The sequence below is a fragment of the Bubalus bubalis genome, chromosome 5 (assembly GCF_019923935.1).
Source record: "Bubalus bubalis isolate 160015118507 breed Murrah chromosome 5, NDDB_SH_1, whole genome shotgun sequence".
Taxonomy (NCBI): Eukaryota; Metazoa; Chordata; class Mammalia; order Artiodactyla; family Bovidae; genus Bubalus; species Bubalus bubalis.
The window spans coordinates 107,549,161-107,573,110 of NC_059161.1; the positions used below are offsets into that span (position 1 = coordinate 107,549,161).

The 23,950-nt window shown below is 38.4% G+C and overlaps 1 protein-coding gene across 1 annotated transcript; it reads left to right on the plus strand.

Annotated features, from left to right (window-relative positions):
• Positions 1–13,730: 13,730 nt before the first annotated feature.
• On the plus strand, positions 13,731–14,693 carry LOC112584991 (olfactory receptor 150-like). The gene has a single exon (XM_025285201.2). It carries the CDS (start codon positions 13,758–13,760, stop codon positions 14,691–14,693), a length of 936 nt encoding a protein of 311 aa, XP_025140986.2. The 5' UTR covers positions 13,731–13,757.
• The last annotated feature ends 9,257 nt before the right edge of the window (positions 14,694–23,950 follow it).

A 23,950-nucleotide genomic window follows, 5' to 3' on the forward strand; every position in this document is an offset into this window, starting at 1 on the left:
AGCAGCCGATCAGGCAGCTAAGAGAGCAGCATCACAGAACAATGACCTAATACGGGTTGCCACCTTAGTTACACAGACTAATTTGCCGAAACTCCTTCATATACTGAAGGTGAGACTCTTAAAGCTAAGAGTAAGGGCTTTCAAGAGGATCATATGGGGTGGTGCCAAAAGGAGGGCCTCCTTTTTCTGCCTGGGAACCTCCGATGGAAGTTGGTTAACTCCTTACATGCCACCACTCATTTAAGGGAGAAGGCCCTCCAAAGATTACTAAAAAGGTCCTTCAGAGGAACAGGCCTCCAAACAACTATAAGGCAAGTGATCTCCTCTTGTCCCACTTGCCAATTAAACAACCCCCGAGAAGCTCAAAGACCCTAGCTGCCTCAGCCCATCCAATGACATGGGACCTACCCAGGAGAGGACTGGCAGATGGACTTCACCCAGATGCCAGTTTCTCAAGGGTATAAATACCTATTAGTCATGATAGATACATTCACAGGATGGATTGAAGGTTTTCCCACCCAGACTGAAAAGGAAGGAGTTGGTAAAAAAAAAAAAACTGCTCCATTAAATCATTCCGAGATTTGGTCTGCCCAAGTCATTACAAAGTGACAATGGGACATCATTTACTTCTAAGGTCACTCAAGGGGTATTTAAAACATTGGGTGCTACTTATTATCTCCACTGTGCCCGGAGGCCTCAGTCTTCAGGAAAAGTAGAAAGAGCCAACCAATTCTTAAAATCAGAGATAAAAAGATAATCCAGGAGACCTCCATGTGATGGAAGAAAGCTTTAGTAATAGCTCTCCTCCATACCCATATTGCCCCTAAGGAACAGGTTGGTCTTAGTCCTTTGTTTTTGTCAATGACCTCTTCCTAGATCCAGAGGCTCAGACCCTCTGGTGTTATACCATGGCCATTGGGCAATTCCAACAGCATATACACTGTGGGTATCAACCAGGACCCAGAAGATTCTAAAGAGCCACCACTATATGCTCCAGGGACTCAATTCCTAATTAAAGTCTGGAAAGATGGGTCCCTAAAGGTTCAACTCCAGCCCTCATGGAACGGCCCCTACCCTGTATACTTTCTACCTCCACAGCACTCAAGGTACCAGGACATGACTCCTGGATTCACTACTCATGGGTCAAGTTGTAGAAGAAAACAGAAGAGGACTCTCAATACACCTGTCAGCCCTGGGAGATCTCAGATACATATTCAGGGCTACAAATGAGTGCCATTCTAATGAACACCCCCAAAATTAAGTTTCTGGGGATATGATTTCTCAGGATAGCTCTAAAAAGCAAACACAGCTGGCTAGGGGTTGTACTCCAAAATAGACAGGAGATAGATCTCCTGATCCCTGAACAACGAGGGACTTGAGCCATCTTGAACGAGACTTGTTGTTTCTGGGTAAATACCTCCAGCCAAGTTAAGTCTCACAGTCCTCAAGAAAAACATTCAGATTCTACTGGATCTCAAAGAACAAGCTGGAGAGTTTTCAGGGTGGCTACAATCTCTCTTTGGGGGATCCTTTTCTTGGTGAGGGGGATTTGGGGTTGGCTGTTGTCCCTACTAATCCCTGTTATCGCCATATTGATGCTGCTTATGATTGCTCTATGTATTGCAGTCCATGGGGTCGTGAAGAGTCGGACACGACTGAGCGGCTTTACTTTCACTTTTCACTTTCATGCATTGGAGAAGGAAATGGCAACCCACTCCAGTGTTCTTGCCTGGGGAATCCCAGGGATGGGGGAGCCTGGTGGGCTGCCGTCTATGGGGTTGCACAGAGTCGGACATGACTGAAGTGACCTAGCAGCAGCAGCAGCAGCAGCCAGAAGGGCTATTTGTCTAACCCATTTTGTCTCTGCCCAGGTCAACAAGCTACAACATGCAGTGCCAGTTCAACAAGGATATATAAAGCTACACCTGACCAAGGAAAATATCACTCACCCTTAGATGAACACTGCTATAAGGACTCTGAGGCTTGAGATTAGCAAGAGGAGGAGGTCCAATGCCCCTCGCCATCCCAGTTCAGTAGGAAGTAGCCAGAGAGACCTCAACACCCCTATTCCCAAAGAATTGGGCCTCCCATCTCTTGAGGGGAGAAAGTTAGGTAGTTAGAATAGGAAAAAAGAGTCCATAATGGTGGTGGCTAAAAGACAAAGAAAGGAAAAAGTCCATGAAAATAGAACAAAGGTAGGTCTGAAGACTGGAGTTAGAACCTCAGGTAAAACAAACAGCCCTTCTGGCTGCTGCTGCTGCTAAGTCTCTTCAGTTGTGTCTGACTCTGTGCGACCCCAAAGATGGCAGCCCACCAGGCTCATCCGTCCATAGGATTTTCCAGGCAAGAGTACTGGAGTTGGGTGCCATTGCCTTTAGGGCAGGCTCAGGAGGAGGAGAAAAAAACATATAAAAAGAGAAGACAAATTTGAGCCTGGGGCCTCTTTTCTCTTCGTATCTTTTGGATCGGCCTGCCCTCATGCCTCTAGGATGTATTTTCCCTTCCTTGCCAAATAAAACTGATCTGTAACACTGGTCCATCCGTCAGTTCAAATTTTTGCTGTCGTGAGACATAACCAAGGAAATTACAAACTCCCCTGACAAAACAAACTTTTTAATATATGTATAATAATTTGCATTGCCTGGCTGCATCTAAATATCCAGTCTCTATTTTCCTCTTCAGTCCAAAATTACCAAGCTATTTGCTACTTCTCCAAAAGAAAATGCTATCAAAATTTGATGTCTTTGGAGATGTTGTTCCAAGTCTTTGAAATGCAATTCATTTCTATTTCATCTGCTAACGTTCCTCTGCAAAAAGTCTGACCTGATTCCCACAAGATGACTTGTTTCCTTTGTTCTCTAACTTTAGATTATATATACCCTAATGTTACACAGGTTACATTATATTGTGTCCTCTAAGCTCCTTGGACACTGTGGCTATATTTCTGATTTCTGTGTATAATTCGTATGTGCTGGGTTCACAGAAGGAATTCAACAATTGAGGGAAGAAGAATTGCACCCACATGATCAAATTCTATAGATGTTGACATGAAACAGTGTATTTCAAAATTTTCACATGGTTATATTAAAATTCAGTTCAGTCACTCAGTTGGGTTCAACTACTGTGATGCCATGGACTGCAGCATGCCAGGCTTTCCTGTCCATCACCAACTCCCAGAGTTTACTCAAACTCATGTCCATTGAGCCAGTGATGCCATCCAACAATCTCATCCTCTGTCATCGCCTTCTCCTCTTGCCTTCAATCTTTCCCAGAATTAGGGTCTTTTCAAATGAGTCAGCTCTTCACATCCGGTGGCCAAAGTATTGGAGTTTCAGCTTCAACATCAGTCCTTCCAATGAACACTCAGGACTGATTTCCCTCAGGATAGACTGGTTGGATCTCCTTGCAGTCAAAGGGACTTTCAAGAGTCTTCTCCAACACTACCATTCAAAACCATCAATTTTTCAGCTCTCAGCTTTGTTTATAGTCCAACTCTCACATCCATACATGACTACTAAAAAAACTATAGCCTTGACTAGATGGACCTCTGTTGGCAAAGTAATGTCTCTGCTTTTTAATATGCTGTATAGGTTGGTCATAAATTTCCTTCAAAGGAGTAAGTGTCTTTTAATTTCATGGCTGCAGTAACCATCTGCAGTGATTTTGGAGCCCTAAAAATAAAGTCTGACACTGTTTCCACTGTTTCCCCATCTATTTGCCATGAAGTGATGGGATCAGATGCCATGACTTTAGTTTTCTGAATGTTGAGCTTTAAGCCAACTTTTTCACTCTCCTCTTTGACTTTCATCAAGCGGCTCTTTAGTTCTTCTTCACTTTCTGCCATAAGGGTGGTGTCATCTGCATATCTGAGGTGACTGATATTCCTCCCGCCAATCTTGATTCCAGCTTGTGCTTCATCCAGCCCAGAATTTCTCATGATTTACTCTGCATACAAGTTAAATAAGCACAGTGACAATAAAAATATACAGCTTTGATGCACTCCTTTCCCAATTTGGAACCAGTCTGTTGTTCCATGTCCAGTTCTAACTGTTGCTTCCTGACCTGCATACAAATTTCTCAAGAGGCAGGTCAGGTGGTCTGGTATTCCCATCTCTTTCAGAATTTTCCACAGTTTGTTGTGATCCACAAGTCAAAGGCTTTGGCATGGTCAATAAAGCAGAAATAGATGTTTTTCTGGAACTCTCTTGCTTGTTTGATGATCCAGTGGATGTTGGCAATGTGATCTCTGATTCCTCTGCCTTTTCTAAAACCAGCTTGAACATCTGGAATTTCACAGTTCATGTATTGCTGAAGCCAGTGTAAAACGGAGTAGAATAAGAAGTACCAGAAAATATGATCATTTCAAATATATAATGAAATACCTTAAAGTTCACACAAGATGAAACCAAACTAAGAAGCATAGATGTTTAACATTCACTTTTTATTTTATTTATTTATTTATTTTACTTTACAATATTGTATTGGTTTTGCCATACATCAACATGTTGATGTATGACAAAACATTCACTTTTAAATATAGCAATGTGATATTATGATACTGTTTTACATCTAGTCTGTTTCAGTTCAGTTCAGTTCAGTTGCTCAGTTGTATCTGACTCTTTGCAACCCCATGAACCACAGCACACCAGGTCTCCCTGTCCATCACCAACTCCCAGATTCCACCCAAACCCATGTCCATTGAGTCAGTGATTTAAATAATTAAACTACATATTAACAAGCTCTATATTAACTCTGCTGCTTTTGGTAAGTAATCTTTATCAACTCATCTACAGGTAAACTTTATTGATTCATTCAATAAGTGTTTTTTGAATATCAATTCTATATCCTGCATAGTGATAGGAGTTGGGCTGATGATTCAGATAAGACATTGATTCTGCCCCAAAGTTTATTGCAATGACACATAAATACACAGGATTTTAAGAGAGTACTGAAGAGAGATATTTATTGAAAAATGGGCAAGATGTCAAGAAAAACTTCCAATGTGGAAAGAAACATTAAATGGAATGTTAAGCAGAGAAATAAGAATTAGTCCTGAAATCAAAATAGTTAAGGGATTAAGGGAACAGAATTAACAAAAGCACAGAGCTATAGATAAAATAGCTTAGTTTATTCATGGGATAAACATATTGGCTTAAAACATTTTTCCATCCTCTGAAAAAACAATTTTATAATATAAATCATGATAAATATATTCGTATACAGTTGACTCAAAAAAACACAGGTTTGAACTGCTTATGTTGGCTTATATGCAGTTTTTTTTTTTTTTTCCTTTCCTTCCAGTAATAACTTACTAAGGTACTATATGACCTGAGGCTGGTTTATGAGAATGGCAGACTGATTGTAAAGTCACACCTGGATTTTTCAACTTCTCGTGAGTCAGTATCCCTAACCTCTGCCATTGTGCAAGGGTCAACTATACTTTTGTCCAGTGAGTCAAATGTTGAATGCATGTGGCAAAGAGTATAGAGCAGGAATGCTGGAAAATTCCCCATGTACAAATGTAACAAAACCACTTAGAAGCACAAAACAGGAACCATCAGTCAGTCCATTGCATCTAGGCAAGAAGACATTTTAGTTTCATATGCTGTATCAGAACTCCCCCACATTTTCCCCACTTCACTGTCAAGACGAATATAACTTGCCCTTGCAACTGACCTTCTGGGTCCAAGACTATCACCTGAGTGGTTACCATTTTCAGGCAAATGCTTAGATACTTGAGGCCATAAATGACACATTCATAGCACAGTGGACATACCTTCCTTATTATTTTTATGGTTTTACATTTGATGACTCATTTCATCAATTTCTCCCTCTTCTACTGAACCAGCACTATCTAATAGAATTTTTGGAAATAAGCCTGATGTTCAATATTTGCCTTCTCCAATACAGTAACCATTGGCTATGTGTGACTATTGAGTAATTAAAATAACATAAAAAAATGAATTTTAAATTTGGTGTACTTTAGTTATATTTTGAATGGCTCACAAGAATAGTGGCTACCATGTTGGGGAGCTCAGAAGAGCAGTAGACAGCAATCCTTTTATATTTAATTTGCTCACCATTATAATCTCAGCCCCAAATTATTTATAATGTCTTCATAAAACTTGCTATTCAGTTTTCCCATAGATAAAGTGAGAATAATTCCAGTATATATAAAACAAAGGAGGATAAAGCAGAAGAGTACTTAAAATGCTATTTGACACAAAGTAAGTGATATGGGCTTCCCGGGTAGCTCAGCTGGTGAAGAATATGCCTGCAATGCAAGAGATCCTAGTTTGATTCCTGGGTCAGGAAGTTCCCCTGTAAAAGGGATAGCTACCTACTCCAGTATTATTGAGCTTCCCTTGTGGCTCAGATGGTAAAGAATCCATCTGCAATGTGGGAGACCTGGGTTTGATCCCTGGGTTGGGAAGATCCTATAGAGGGGGGCATGGCAACCCACTCCAGTATTCTTGCATGGAGAATCCTCATGGACAGTGGAGCCTTGGGGCTACATTCCATGGGGAAGCAAAGAGCTGGACACAACTGAGTGACGAAGCACAGCACAAGTGCTATATAATTGTTTGCTATATATATATATGCATTAATTTCTATTGTTCAGTTCAGTTCAGTTCAGTCACTCAGTCGTGTCCGACTCTTTGTGACCCCATGAATCACAGCACGCCAGGCCTCCCTGTCCATCACTAACTCCCGGAGTTCACTCAAACTCATGTCCATCGAATCAGTGATTCCATCCAGCCATCTCATCCTCTGTCGTCCCCTTCTCCTCCTGCCCCCAAACCCTCCCAGCATCAGAGTCTTTTCCAATGAGTTAACTCTTCGCACCAGGTGGCCAAAGTACTGGAGTTTCAGCTTTAGCATCATTCCTTCCAAAGAAATCCCAGGGCTGATCTCCTTCAGAATGGACTGGTCGGATCTCCTTGCAGTCCAAGGGACTCTCAAGAGTCTTCCACAACACCACAGTTCAAAAGCATCAATTCTTTGGTGCTCAGCTTTCTTCACAGTCCAACTCTCACATCCATACATGACCACAGGAAAAACCATAGCCTTGACTAGATGGACCTTTGTTGGCAAAGTAATGTCTCTGCTTTTGAATATACTCTCTAGGTTGGTCATAACTTTCCTTCCAAGGAGTAAGCGTCTTTTAATTTCATGGCTGCAGTCACCATCTGCAGTGATTTTGGAGCCCCCCAAAATAAAGTCTGACACTGATTCCACTGTTTCCCCATCTATTGTAGACATATTTAAAAACATGCTGTTTGTATCTCTGAGTTTTTGTCCTAACACTTACTATGGTGTGTTGCATGTCTGCTGAATGAATAAATTATTGACTTTTAAAATAAATGTAATATATCAAATACAATTATTTTATGAATGAACTGAACTACAACTTACTATCCTGATAAGCATGGGAAAATTAATTAATATTTCTGTGTCTCAGCTTCTTAGCTTTTTAAGTATTACATTTTTATTAGGTTTAATTATATCAAATTTCTACCTGATTCAACCTAATATTCAGGGTTTCCCTGGTGGCTCAAATGGTAAAGAATCTGTCTACACTGCAGGAGACCTGGGTTCAATCCCTGGGTCAGAAAGATCCCCTGGAGAAGGGAATGGCTATCCACTCCAGTATTCTTGCCTGGAGATTCCATGGACAGAGTCTGTCAGCCTATAGTCCATGGGGTCTCAAAGAATTGGAAATGACTGAACAATTAACACTTCACTTTTCAACCTAATATTATCTGCCACACTGAGCTATAATGAGAATTGAATGAGTTAGCAAATGTAACAAGATTAATATTAAATGTAGTGCACAGTAAGCACTCAGTAAATTCTGGCTATAAATAGTGGACTTCAGTTCGGTTTAGATCAGTCGCTTAGTCATTTCCAAGTCTTTGCAACCCCATGGACTGCAGCATGTCAGGCTTCCCTGTCCATGACCAACTCCTGGAGTTTACTCAAACTCATGTCCATTGAGTCGGTGATGCCATCCAACCATCTCACCTATGTCGTCCCCTCCTCCTCCTGCCTTCAATCTTTTCCAGCGTCAGGGTCTTTTCAAATGAGTCAGTTCTTCGCATCAGGTGGCCAAAGTATTGGAGTTTCAGCTTCAATATCAGTCCTTCTAATGAATATTCAGGACTGATTTACTTTAGGATGGACTGGTTGGATCTTCTTGCAGTCCAAGGGACTCTCAAGAATCTTCTCCAACACCACAGTTCAAAAGTATCAATTCTTCAGCACTCAGCTTTCTTTATAGTTCAAATTTCACATTCCTTCATGACTACTGGAAAAACCATAGCCTTGACTAGATGGACCTCTGTTGGCAAAGTAATGTCTCTGCTTTTTAATATGCTGTCTAGGTTGGTCATAAATTTCCTTCAAAGGAGTAAGCGTCTTTTAATTTCATGGCTACAGTCACCATCTGCAGTGATTTTGGAGCCCCCCCAAATAAACTCTGTCACTGTTTCCACTGTTTCCCCATCTATTTGCCATGAAGTGATGGGACCAGATGCCATGATCTTAGTTTTCTGGATGTTGAGCTTTAAGTCAACTTTTTCACTCTCCTCTTTCACTTTCATCAAGAAGTTCTTTAGTTCTTCTTCACTTTCTGCCATAAGGGTGGTGTCATCTGCGTATCTGAGGTTATTGTTATTTCTCTCGCCAATCTTGATTCTAGCTTGCGCTTCATCCAGCTCAGAGTTTCTCATGATGTATTCTGCATATAAGTTAAATAAGCACAATAACAATAAAAATATACAGCTTTGATGTACTCCTTTCCCAATTTGGAACCAGTCTGTTGTTCCATGTCCAGTTCTAACTGTTACTTCCTGCCCTGCATACAGATTTCTCAAGAGGCAGGTCAGGTGATCTGGTATTCCCATCTTTTTCAGAATTTTCCATAGTTGATTGTGATCCACACAGTCACAGGCTTTTGACATAGTCAATAAATCAGAAATAGATATGTTTCTGGAACTCTCTTGCTTTTACAATCATCCAATGGATGTTGGCATTTTGATCTCTGGTTCCTCTGCTTTTTCTAAAACTTGTTTGTACATCTGGAAGTTCATGGTTCATGTACTGTTGAAGCCTGGCTTGGAGAATTTTGAGCATTACTTTACAAGCGTGTGAGATGAGTGCAATTGTGCAGTAATTTGAGCATTCTTTGGCGTTGCCTTTCTTTGGGATTGAAATGAAAACTGACCTTTTCCAGTCCTGTGGCCACTGTTGAGTTTTCCAAATTTGCTGGCATATTGAGTGCAGCACTTTCACAGCATCATCTTTCAGGATTTGAAATAGCTCCACTGGAATTCCATCACCTCCACTAGCTTTGTTTGTAGTGATGCTTCCTAAGGCCCACTTGACTTCATATTCTAGGATATCTGGCTCTAGGTGAATGATCACACCATCGTGATTATCTGGGTCATGAAGTTCTTTTTTGTATAGTTCTTCTGTGTATTCTTGCCACCTCTTCTTGATATTTCCTGCTTCTGTTAGGTCTATACCATTTCTGTCCTTTATCGAGCCCATCTTTGCATGAAATATTCCCTTGGTATCTCTAATTTTCTTGAAGAGATCTCTAGTGTTTCCCATTCTATTGTTTTTCCTCTATTTCTTTGCACTGTTTACTAGGAAGGCTTTCTTATCTGTCCTTGCTCTTCTTTGGAACTCTGCATTCAAATGGGTATATCTTTCCTTTTCTCCTTTACTTCACTTCTCTTCTTTTCACAGCTATTTGTAAGGACTTCTCAGACAACCATTTTGCTTCTTTGCATAGTGGACTTATGTACATAAAAATAAAGTGTTTGAAAACTACATAGAGCACCTACAACTAATGGCTGACACATTACCTACTACTGTGCTAATGAGGCATTTACTACTAATAATAGATACAATTACGTATTTCCTCAAACCTCAAGTAAACAGAAAAATATTGAATTCATGGCTTCAAATATTTCAGAAATTATATTCATATAGGAAGTTGTTTTCAAAGACTGCCTAAAGCAATGTCTGCAGTCTTTAATTTCTAGCCGTTAAACTAATGACTGTTCACTGTCTCAACACTGAGAATATTATACACAAGGGAGCTAATGATATGATCAACAACGAATGAAAAAGGCAGATTTTAATTGCTGCTATACTCCAATAGCTCATCCCTGATGAAAGAAAATCTTGAGGGAGTTTCCAATAGCTTCCAACATGTTTTTGATATTATTAATACATCTTATATATTGAATCCTTAGTTGAAAGGATGTCACTTTGGATGTCACTTTGTCAAATCTTGAAGGAGTTTCCAATAACTTCCAACATGTTTTTGATATTATTAATACCTTTTATATATTGAAACCTTACATAAAAGGATGTCACTTTGTCAAGTGTCTCTGGTAGAATTATGAGGAAGCTACAATAAGGAGTCATGACTCTTGATTCATAGTATCCCTATGAACAACTCAGGAATCAAGATTTGAATTTGGACACCGAGTACAAGAGAGCATAGGAACTTTTATCTTGAACAGCTCCTATCTTCATCATTGAGATTTCCCTTAGAGAGTACTTGTTCTAAAGCAGACATACATCCCAGTCTAAGGTTTCCAAGAAAAGGGTGAGTATCTGAACTCCATCTGTTCCAGAATTTTTAAATCTGAGAATATTAAAGGAGTCTAACCTCTTCACATCATTACAGAGATTTCCTGAATATGGTTAATATCTAAAAATGGTTGCTCATTTCTTAATGCCTCTGAAGGCAGACACTGTCTTTTTCATAATTCAACCTATATTATATTCAGACCCACTTAATGGTTAGACAGCCTTGCTATTGAAACAGGTATCTTATGGGCTGCAGTTCTGTCCTTTGAGGTAACATACAATAAATCTAATTCCAATTCATGTTATTAGTTGTGTAGTTACTTGGAGTAGATTATTTTTATCCAAATATTGTTGTCTTGGATAATTACAATTTGAAATTCACCATCATAAAGTATAGCCCCCAGAAATAAGCACAATTCATCAGATGTATTTCTTTTTTCTTGTGTGATTATCACTCCCTTAAATTTGGATATTACGTTCTTTTTAATGAATTTATTGGCAGTTTGAAGCATTTTCTCTTGATCCAGATATTTTGAACACAGATTCGTTAGGCCAGTGCTTCCCAATTTTGAATGTTTTTGAAGACCTGGCTTATTCCTACTTATATCCTTCCAGATTCAGTTTTTTTTTTTTTTTTTTTTTTGAAGCTTTCACTGACCCCTGCCCTGGGTTAGCACCATAGTCACCGTGTTCTGGAGGATCTGTTCAATCATGTATCACATTGTCTAGTCTGCCCCCTCCACTCTCTCTAGACCGTAAAACTCTGAAGAGTAGGGATTCTATCTTATTCGTCTCTATATCCTAAATGTCCACAGCAAATTGTATTTATAGACTATTAAATTCTTTCTAATATCAAAGGCTATCAGATCCACAGGCTAATAGTATCTTCTAGAATCATTATCATGATAAAAGTGTCTGTTATTCTTCTCTATGTTAACATCATCTACAAATTTCATAATGATTTCTTTTATGGTATTATCAGAGTTATTAGTAGAATATTTTTTTCAGTATAGGACTAAGTATACAGTACCATGGAATAATTCTCAAAATAATATCTCAAAGTGCAAGTTCCACTTTTTTAAAATATAAATTTGTATTTAAAAAGGTAAACAGTTTTATCTGCTGTTATCACTAAATTCTAGAAAAATAGCTTAAAAAAAAATCACAATTTGCAGTGTCCTGCTAGCTAAAGACTAAGAGGACCTTACTCTGAAATAAAAATTTTCATAATCAGGACTGAAATTTAGGCCTATGAATGAAAAATGTCAATAACAAGAGGGTGGCAGAAAATAAATGTTCATATCATGATTATAGTTTTTTCAGCTCTTATGCTCTTTGCATCTAGCATATGATTTATGCATGCTTTGATTTTGAGATAGTATATCCAGAAGATATCAGTATTGGGTCAAACCCTTAATTACCATTACCAGTTTTATTTCTTATGGCTATGTCATGTTTTTAGTCTGTACTATTAGGAGATCACTATATTGAACATTTTTTTTTTCTTTTTTAAAAAATTTTATTTTATTTTTTAACTTTACAATATTGTATTGGTTTTGAAATATATCAACATGAATCTGCCACAGGTATACATGTGCTCCCCATCCCTCTGTGTCGTCCCAGTGCACCAGCCCCAAGCATCCAGTATCGTGCATCAAACCTGGACTGGCGACTTGTTTCATATATGATATTATACATGTTCCAATGCCATTCTCCCAAATCATCCCACCCTCTCCCTCTCCCACAGAGTCCAAAAGACTGTTCTATACATCAGTGTCTCTTTTGCAGTCTCATATACAGGGTTACTGTTACCATCTATTGAAAATTTATATATTGAAAAACCACATTTATATTGAAAAACCACAATCAAGGCTAACAAATCAATTGTCTCTGAATTGTTAATAGCTTCTTCATCTATTTAGTGGGAATAATACACTCATAAGGTTGCTGGGACACCATTTATAAAAGGCCTTGGACAGCACATGGTATGCTCTGAATAAATAGTCATCATTTTTGGTACACCAATAATCTCTGATGATATCTCTTGGGTCTCTTTCTTTTGAAGTCATCTCACTCTGCTGGGCATGGAATCATCAGCTTTCTTCCAAACCCATATCCCAGAGATGGAAAAATACAAATATTCTTTCTGCTTTGGTCTATGGGGGAGTGCTGTGGTTTGAAGGTGAGTTTGAAGGTGAGTACAAAGACACCAAAACCACACCCATACTGTTGTTGTAGCCCAAGGATCATGCAAGATCCACATTCTACAGCCCTGATTTCCCAGAACCTAAGCCCAGGATCATAACAGGTCATACAAAGTACTTAGCACATGGTGACTAGTCCATAAGAGATTTTTAGGATGAATGAATTTAGGCTTTAATATTTCACAGTTCTGAATTCTCCTCATTAAGAAACTCACCTTTCCTGGATGTGGAGTTTATGTTTAATGATAGACTTATTTTTAGCCATCCAGTTGCTTTTTAGAGCTACTCTATCTGTATTTTTGAAAAGGTGACCATAGTGAAGGTATTCACTGCAAAGGATCAGTTATTGATACACTGCTGTCAGTACTTTATATTAATTTTTCCACTTACATTAGTTACTGTAAACGGTTGCTCTGATACGACAAAGAGAGATAGAAGGGCAGATATGAGTAGCTAAAAGAAGAGATGGAAAGTGAGACAGAAAGGCCTTATTTTGTATCCTTGATCATGTACTTTTTATATGCCTAACTGTGGGAAAATATCTAACCACTATATTAGTTATCCAGCATGTAAAATAGGCATACTAGTATTTTCTCTGTAGAAGAGTTGGGAGGAATGAAAACAAATCATTGAAAGTTCTTATAATAAAGTTAACAGAAAATTTCTTTGGCTGTATAGGGACTGGGCAATACTGAGACCCACTGGGAGAGTGCTTTGATTTGATACCATAGAACAAACAAAGGAACATTCCATCTTATATTTGTTAATATTTACATGTCCTATGTTACTGAGATGCACTTTGACCACTAATGTAGATTAGGAATAGACAGAGAACTGGAGCTATCTGCTTGAGAAGTCTTGGTTTTTATATTACACATTATTGTGTTATAAGACAATAAATATCCACTTCAATTGTTCATTTCTTCCATAAATTCCCAGAGGAAAATGGCAGCAGGAAATCACTCCTCAGTGACTGAGTTCATCCTTGCTGGGTTAACAGAGCATCCAGGACTCCAGCTGCCCCTTTTCCTCCTCTTCCTAGGAATCTATGTGGTCACGGTGGTGGGAAACCTGGTCATGATCATACTGATTGGGCTCAGTTCTCACCTGCACACCCCCATGTACTATTTCCTCTGCAGCTTGTCCTTCATTGACCTCTGTCAGTCCACTGTCATTACCCCCAAAATGCTGGTGAGCTTTGTGACAGAGAAGAATACTATCTCCTACCCAGCATGTATGATTCAACTCTTCTTCTTCCTTGTTTTTGTTATATCAGAAAGTCATATGTTGGCTGTAATGGCATATGATCGCTATGTTGCCATCTGTAACCCCTTGCTTTACAATGTCACCATGTCTTATCAGCTCTGTTCTTGCATGGTAGTTGGGGTTTATATCATGGGCTTGACTGGTGCCACAGCTCACACAGGCTGCATGCTAAGAGTGTTTTTCTGTGAGGCTGATGTGATCAACCATTACTTCTGTGATCTTTTTCCTCTACTGGAGCTCTCCTGTTCCAGTACTTATATCAATGAGGTGGTAGTTTTGTGTTTCAGTGCATTTAATATCCTCATCCCAATCCTGACCATCCTCAGCTCCTACATCTTCATCATCTTCAACATCCTCCAAATTCACTCCAAGGAGAGCAGATCCAAATCCTTCAGCACATGCAGCTCCCACATTGCAGCTGTTGCTATCTTCTATGGATCTGCAGCGTTCATGTACCTGCAGCCTTCATCAGTCAGCAGCATGGATCATGGGAAAGTGTCCTCTGTGTTTTACACCATTATTGTGCCCATGCTGAATCCCCTGATCTACAGCCTGAGGAATAAAGATGTCAAAATTGCCTTCAATAAAATCCTTGAAAAAAGAAATTTCCTGTGAAAATGAGTGTTTTGCCTTGGCAAAAATTTATAATTTCCTGAGAAAGTTTGGTAAGAAAACAGTCCAGACACAGGAATGTGTGTCCACAAGTAATTAGATGGTTTCTACTATTAATTCTTGATTTTTGGGGATGAAAGTGGCAGGGAGAGGACTGGAGTCATAGTGTTATCATATGGAGAGCAGCACTGTTTGAGGCTGTGCCAGTGTCCACATGTCCATAAAACTCTGTATTACATCTAAACATTAATACAGTATTCAAAGGCCTTCATGTGGATTATTACAAGCATGCAATATGGAACTTTTTTTAGCCAAGACTTATTCATCTTTAAAATTTCTTTTTTTAATTTTAAATTTTTATTTTTTGGCTGTCTTGCGTGACTTGCAATATCTTAGTTCCCCCAACCAAGAAGTAAACTTGGGTACACAACGTTGAAAATGCTGAGTCCTAACCGCAGGACTGCCAGGGAAATTCAAAATTTATTTATCTTAATTCAAGGAATAAATTCATCTAATCAGTACCCTTTGATTTTCTCAATATGTTGTGTCCCTATTGCTGTTTACTAGTAAGACAAATGTCTCTGGAAGTGTGATCTCTATAATAAACAATGTTTAACCATTTGGAATCTATAAAATTCAATCTTTAATTCTTAATTTGTGCACAGAAATGTATTAGGAGGTACAAGGGCATATGATGGGTGATAAGACATAATTCCTATGTCATAGGACACACATATGCTCAACACTATAGTGGACGAGATTGACAGTAATAAACAGCACTGAAGAATTATGTTTATTTTGACATATCTTTATGCAGCATTCCTTACTCCACAGTTCTGAGATCATTCTTCTACTTCCATTTCCCTGACAATCCTGTACTCATTTTCTCTTCTCTCTAAAAAACATACCTTTTTGTACCATTCACATTATAGAATTTTAAGATTTAGAAGTTACATTCTTTTATTATTACAACCTTATGGACCATTTATTCACATAGAAGTTTACAATTGAAAAAATATTTTCTGATTAAGTACCTGGCTATCATGGAAAAGAAACTGAATTATTTTGAGGAAAGCAATAAATTCCCTCTTTACCCTTTGACTCAGTATGAGCTGTTATACCTGGTAAAAATCCCTGGTGTCTTAGATGGTAAAGAGTCTGCCTGCCAATGAGAGATGCAGGTTCAATCCCTGGGTCTGGAAGATCCCCTGGAGGAGGAAATGGCAACCCACTCCAGTATTCTTGCCTGGAAAAGTCCATGGACAGAGGAGCAAAGTGGGGTACAGTCCATCAGGTGACAAAGAGTCAGACATGACTGAATGACTAACACTTTTTTTCTTTTCAAACTGTATTTTCAACATCATTTGTCTCATCTAAAAATGTTAAAGCAATGTTTTCTTTGAAATTACCTTGCCTTCAAACATTCAATAGTAACACTCCTGTGAGATATCACCCTTTATCTTATCTTATAAAACCTAAATTCATAATGTGTGAGGCAAGGTTATGACTCTCTTTGAGAATTAGAGGAAAATTTCTTTTTGACTTACTATGTACTAATCATTCTGAAAGTTCATACTCCACTTTTTAATCCATAAAAACTCTGTGTATACATGTATATCTATCCATATGTGTACATATGTGTATATATATGTCTATGTTTATGTGTAATTGATATGAATATTATAATTCTAAACCAATCTGCATTTTTACTGCTAGGATATGCTTTATAAGGCTTATGTGTGTAATAATTATTTTATTACACTATGGATTAAACAAACAATATTGAATAAATTTTTTCATATGGATGGCTGAAAGATAGGAATGAATATTTCTGAGAATTTTTGTTTGTTTCTGAGCATTCATTTGTGTATTTCTGCTGCTTAATGCTCAGTCATGTCTGACTCTCTGTGACCCCATGGACTGTAGCCTATCTGGCTCGTCTGTCCACGGGATTCTGCAGTCAAGAATACTGGAGTGGGTTGCCATTTCCTCTCCAGGGGATCTTTCTGACTCAGGAATCAAAACTGCATCTCATATATCTCCTGCCTTGGCAGACAGATTCTCTAGCATTACCACTACCTGGGAAGCACCATTTGTGTATTAAAACTATCAAAAAGATTAAAGAAAGATAAAACATGTCTGTATTTACTCTAGTGATATGAGAACTGATAGTAGATATGGATTAAAATATTGGAATAGATAGCAGACAGATTCCAAAGTGGAGATGAAACTTTACTACAAAAATGAGAGGTAAAGGACTTTGAAAAAGAACTACTACAAATGAGACAAAAATTAACAAATATATAGGAATTTTTAGATACCAGTACAGAGGGCACACTGTTTTACTAATGGAAAATAACATGATACAATAAATATATTCTAACACTAGGCACTATGATAACCTTGGATAAAGCTCTCGTACAGAGTGTGTCTTTCATTAATTTTCATACAAGCACATATCAATTTCTAAAAATTACACAGTTCCTTATGTACAATTAGCATTTCAAAATGTCACAGAAGTGAATTTCAGAAAATTACTTTATATCTTCTGCTTTAGTCACAGTTAGGTGTTACTGTGCATTACACACACAGAAGTACATACATACCATGGTACATAATCCTGAAAGTGACACAGGACAGGTTCAGTGGCTCACTGGGGACATAAGCTGCTTTTCAATTGCTGCTCTGCTACAACATCTGGCTTCCATCCATTGTTTGGTCTCAGAGAGTAGTTCCAGATTCATCCTTCATTTCTACCTCTCAGCCATCAGAACTAAAGATAGGGAAGGAGAGAGAATGTCCCCTAACTTGAAGACAACCACCTGGAAGTGACAGACCTCACCTCCTCTTATTTCCCTTCGGTGTGACCCAGCCATATGGTCCAAGGTGGCTGTAAGAGGGGCTAAGAAATACCATATCTATGTAGCCACCTGCCCAACTAAGAATTGGGGCATTTATTATTGAGGAAGAGAGGGTAAATTAGGAATAACTAAATCTCTTCCACTCTTTTGAGTATTTGTATTTAGTCCTAGACAGCTGCATGTTCTCTCTAGAGTTAACATTTGAATTTGGCTTTGGATCTAAAAGAATAATAATATGAACTGTGATTAAAATTATATGTATAATATGCAAAATATATTAATATTTCATAACTATTAGGATCTGCCAGAAGGCTGTTTGTCCTGCTGGGTGGGATAGTTTCTGTAATATCTCGACAATGTGGTTTATTCCTATCACTTCATTCTTGCTGCTTTCCTGTCTTGATATAGCTTCTTGACTCCATACTCCTTTTCTAGTTTTACACACATTTCAGTTATAAACACCTTTTAAGAACAAATGCAAGTTTTTAATTCTCCATGCGTTTCTGACCACTCCACACTATTATCAAGCACTTTTTTGGTTCCTCAAACATGCTGTAATAATGATGTCTTTTATGATACTGCTTATCATTAGAGAATGTTTGTGAGTATTCTATCAAAGTTATCAGAATGTTGAGAACAGTTGTTTTGTGTTACATTGTACCATATTTATTGTTCTAAGTTCTGATAATTGTTGATGAGCAACATTTTCCTATGTGTTTATGGAATATTCTACTCTAGGTTTTACCCTTTTTCATAGCAATTTGGAAAAATACCTTGAAAATCAGATTAAAATCTTATACCCAACAATAAATTAAAACCTTTTAAAATTTGATTGGTCAATATTCAGAAACAGTTCAGTCACTCGGTTGTGTTCAACACTTTGTGGCCCCAGGACTGCAGCACGCCAAGCCTCCCTGTCCATCACCAACTCCCAGAGTTTACTCAAACTCATGTCCATTGAGTCGGTGATGCCATCCAACCATCTCATCCTCTGTCATCCCCTTTTCCTCCCACCTTCAATCTATCCCAGCATCAGGGTCTTATCAAATGAGTCAGTTCTTCACATCAGTTGGCCAAAGTATTGGAGTTTCAGCTTCAACATCAGTCCTTCCAATGGAGACCCAGGACTGATCTCCTTTAGGATGGACTGGTTGGATCTCCTTGCAGTCCAAGAGACTCTCAAGAGTCTTCTCCAACACCACAGTTCAAAAGCATCAATTCTTCAGCACTCAGCTTTCTTTATAGTCCAACTCTCACATCCATACATGACCACAGGAAAAACCATAGCCTTCACTATACAGACCTCTGTTGGCAAAGTAATGTCTCTGCTTTTGAATATGCTGTCTAACAGGCTCATAACTTTCCTTCCAAGGAGTAAGCGTCTCTTAACTTCATGGCTGCAGTCAGCTCTGCAGTGATTTTGGAGCCCCCCAGAATAAAGTCTGTCACTGTTTCCACTGTTTCCCCATCTCTATTTGCCAGGAAATGATGGGACCAGATGCCATGATCTTAGTTTTCTGAATGTTGAGCTTTAAGCCAACTTTTTCACTCTACTCTTTCACTTTCATCGAGAGGCTATTTAGTTCTTTTTTGCTTTCTGCCATAAGAGTAATGTTATCTGCATATCTGAGGTGATTGGTATTTCTTCCAGCAATCTTGATTCCAGCTTGTTTTTCTTCTAGCCCAGCATTTCTCATGATTTAGTTTGCATGTAAGTTATATAAACAGGGTGACAATATATAGCTTTGACATACTCCTTTCCCTATTAAGGGAGAAGGCAATGGCACCCCACTCTGGCACTCTTGCCTGGAAAATCCCATGGATGGAGGAGCCTGGTGGGTTGCAGTCCATGGGGTCGCTAAGAGTCGGACACGACTGAGCGACTTCACTTTCACTTTTCACTTTCATGCATTGGAGAAGGAAATGGCAACCCACTCCAGTGTTCTTGCCTGGAGAATCCCAGGGATGGTGGAGCCTGGTGGGCTGCCGTCTATGGGGTTGCACGGAGTCAGACACAACTGAAGTGACTTAGCAGCAGCAGTTTCCCTATAGGGACCAGTCTGTTTTTCCATGTCCAGTTCTAACTGTTGCTTCTTGACCTGCATATAGATTTCTCAAGAGGCAGTTCAGGTGGTCTGGTATTCCCACCTCTTTAAGATTTTTCATAGTTTGTTGTGATCCACACAGTCAAAGGGTTTGGCATAGTTAATAAAGCAGAAATAGATGTTTTTCTGGAACTCTCTTGCTTTTTCGATGATCCAATGGATGTTGGCAATTTGATCTCTGGTTCCTCTGATTTTTCTAAAACCAGCTTGAACATCTGGAAATTCACAGTTTATGTGCTGTTGAAGCCTGGCTTGGAGAATTTTAAGCATTACTTTGCAAGTGTGTGAGAAGAGTGCATTTATGCAGTAGTTTGAACATTCTTTGGCATTGCCTTTCTTTGGGATTGGAATGAAAAGTGAAATTTTCCAGTCCTGTGGCCACTGCTGAGTTTTCCAAATTTGCTGGCATATTGAGTGCAGCACTTTCACAGTATCATCTTTCAGGATTTGAAATAGCTCAACTGGAATTCCATCACCTCCACTAGCTTTGTTTGTAGTGATGCTTCCTAACGCCCACTTGACTTCCCATTCCAGGATGTCTGGCTCTAGGTGAGTGATAGCATCATGATTATCTGGGTCATGAAGATTTTTTTGTACAGTTCTTCTGTGTATTTTTGCCACCTCTTCTTAAAATCTTCTGCTTCTGTTAGATCCATACCATTTCTGTCCTTTATTGAGCCCATCTTTGCATGAAACATTCCCTTGGTCTCTAATTTTCTTGAAGAGATCTCTAATCTTTCCTATTCTATTGTTTTCCTCTATTTCTTTGCATTGATCACTGAGGAAGGCTTTCTTATCTCTCCTTGCTATTCTTTGGAGCTCTGCATTCAAATGGGCATATATTTTCTTTTTTCTTTTACTTTTCACTTCTCTTCTTTTCACAACTATTTGTAAGGCCTCCTCAGACAGCCATTTTGCTTTTTTGCATTTCTTTTTCTTGGGGATGTTCTTGCTCCCTGTCTCTGGTACAATGTCATGAACCTCTGTCCATAGTTCATCAAGCACTCTGTTTATCAGATCTAGTCCTTTAAATCTATTTCTCACTTTCACTGTATAATTGTAAGGGATTTGATTTAAGTCATATCTGAATGGTCTAGTGTTTTTCCCTACTTTCTTCAATTTAATCTGAATTTGGCAATAAGGAATTAATGATCTGAGGCATAGTCAGCCCCCAGTCTTGTTTTTGCTGACTGTATAGAGCTTCTCCATCTTTGGCTGCAAAGAATATAATCAATCTGATTTCGGTGTTGACCATCTGGTGATGTCCATGTGTAGAGTTTTCTCTTGTTTTGTTAGAACACCCTCTTCCAGCTGTCCTTGGCTGAATAAAATTATGACCAACACTTACTTATTTACTCACTTTGATGGAGGTAGTGTGAGAATTTTGTTCACTTATATGGAGTCTGTATTAATGTATCACCTACTTACCTCTTGAGAAACTTATATGCAGGTCAGGAAGCAACGGTTAGAACTGGACATGGAACAACAGACTGGTTCCAAATAGGAAAAGGAGTATGTCAAGGCTGTATATTGTCACCATGCTTATTTAACTTACATGCAGAGTACATTATGAGAAACACTGGGCTGGAAGAAGCACAAGCTGGAATCAAGATTGCTGGGAGAAATATCAATAACCTCAGATATGCAGATGACACTACCCTTATGGCAGAAAGTGAAGAGGAACTAAAAAGCCTCTTGATGAAAATGAAAGAGGAGAGTGAAAAAGTTGGCTTAAAGCTCAACATTCAGAAAACGAAGATCATGGCATCCGGTCCCATCACTTTATGGGAAATAGATGGGGAAACAGTGGAAACAGTGACAGGCTTTATTTTTTTGGGCTCCAAAATCACTGCAGATGGTGACTGCAGCCATGAACTTAAAAGACGCTTACTCCTTGGAAGGAAAGTTATAACCAACCTAGATAGCATATTGAAAAGCAGAGACATTGCCAACAAAAGTCCATCTAGTCAAGGCTATGCTTTTTCCAGTAGTCATGTATGGATGTGAAAGTTGGACTGTGAAGAAAGCTGAGCACCGAAGAACTGATGCTTTTGAACTGTGGTGTTGGAGAAGACTCTTGAGAGTCCTTTGGACTGAAAGAAGATGCAACCAGTCCATTCTAAAGGAGATCAGCCCTGGGATTTCTTTGGAAGGAATGATGCTAAAGCTGAAACTGCAATACTTTGGCCACCTTATGTGAAGAGTTGACTCATTGGAAAAGACTCTGATGCTGAGAGGGATTGTGGGCAGAAGGAGAAGGGGACGACAGAGGATTAAATGGCTGGATGGCATCACCGACTCGATGGACATGAGTTTGGGTGAACTCTGGGGGTTGATGATGGACAGGGAGGCCTGGCGTGCTGCAATTCATGGGGTCGCAGAGTCGGACACGACTGCGCGACTGAACTGAACTGAACTGAAGCATCTTTCAAATGATTTTATTAAAAACTCTTGTTTATTGATACTTGCTGTATGTAATGCACCATACAAAACACTGTATTGAGTAAACACTCTAGTGCAGAAGTAAAATCAGTACATAACCCATAATAATTGATACAGATTTATGTACTAAGTATAACATAAGAAATATATTCATGGGCACATATAAAATCTTATTAACTGGGGCTTCCACTGTTAAAGTCCTTAACTAAAGGGTCTTTAAAGTCAATTACATTTTATAAGATAAAGGGAGTAGAGTGAGAAGAGCTAAAGGACTTTGTTGATTCAAAAATGTGAGCCTATTATGCTGTTTTGTGAAATAATTAAATCATGTGAAACCTATTGGGACATTATAAAGAAAACTTTTTTTGTCAGATGTTATGAATCTTGGAATGACAAAGAATTTGGCTTGACTTTATTTGGAGACCATGGAAAATATTCATAATTAAAAAATTTAATATTTAGCAAAATATTTCAAATCTCTGTATTACCATATGTGTTAATGTAGAAAGGAGCAACAAGAAGATATGCTAAGGAAAAGAAAACTTAAAACTCTTGCCATGATTAAAGAATAAAAATGTTGGCCAAATAAAGCATATTATAGAGAGAAGCTGAATAGATTAACAGTAAAATAACATTGACATTTTCTTACTAAAAGCTAGGGACTGGGCTAAGCTCTTCATAAGAATCATTTTACTTAATTTTCACATGAAACAGATTTTTTTCTTTTTCAGTGTTGGAGAGCAGACCTGATCATCTGAAGGTCATGTGGCAAGTATGGGATTCAGGGAGGTTTCAATGCACTAATGCTAACAGTATCAGGGCTTACATGTGTGTGTTCAGTCGCTAAGTCATGTCCAACTCTTTGTGACCTCATAGACTATAGCCCACCGGACTCTTCTGTCCATGGGATTCTCCAGGCAAGAATACTGGAGTGTTTTGCCATTTCCTACTTCAGGGGATCTTCCCAACACAGGGATCAAACCCGAGTCTCCTGTGTCTCCTGCATTGCAAGCAGATTCTTATAAAAATTCTAAAATCATGAAACAGTGAAACTGAGATGTTAAAGATTATTTAATACAAGCATCAAGTGTTTATTGTTATTAAAAATGCCTGCTAAGTAACTAGTTATTCAGTATGAAATCAACATTTTTACTGTAAGATCTGGGTATTTTGATGGTTGGAGTGTTTGTTTTGCTGTGAAACCAAATATTTCTCCAACAGTTTCAAGCAGTAATTTTTCTTCACTCTTCTGATGTTACATAAAATAAACCCAATAACTCTTAAATAAAGCAATATGTTGAACTATAAGATAACTATCAGGTGTCACATAAGTATTTTTCTGGAAAAGCATCCTCAGTTATTTCAGCATTCTAATATGGAAAATATTTGATCATTTTTCTGAAATTTTCCAATTTTTTTCTGTCACATAAAGCATTTCATCTTGAACTGAACACATGAATCCAACCATTGCTTGAGTTTTAAGTAAGATTATGAATTTTCATTTTATAGAATCTGCTCATTATCTGTACAATTGTAAACTAAGAGTGAGTTGATTTTTAAACAAAGAACACCTCCCACAGTTAACAAATGCTGAATTTAAATTAAAATTTCTAATTGTATTTTTGTGTACTCTACTAATCCACATGTCTATCATCTTTGAATTTCATAGTGAACATCTGCAAAATACATGATTGTATTGATAAAAAAAGACCAGAATAAATGAGACCGAATATTTGTCTTCAAAAATGCATCTTGTATTTTGGGAGAATATAAATAGTTTCTCACCCTTTCCATTAACCATGAAGTTCAAATTGCATGGAATAAATTTTATACATTGATTCCCCTGGTCACA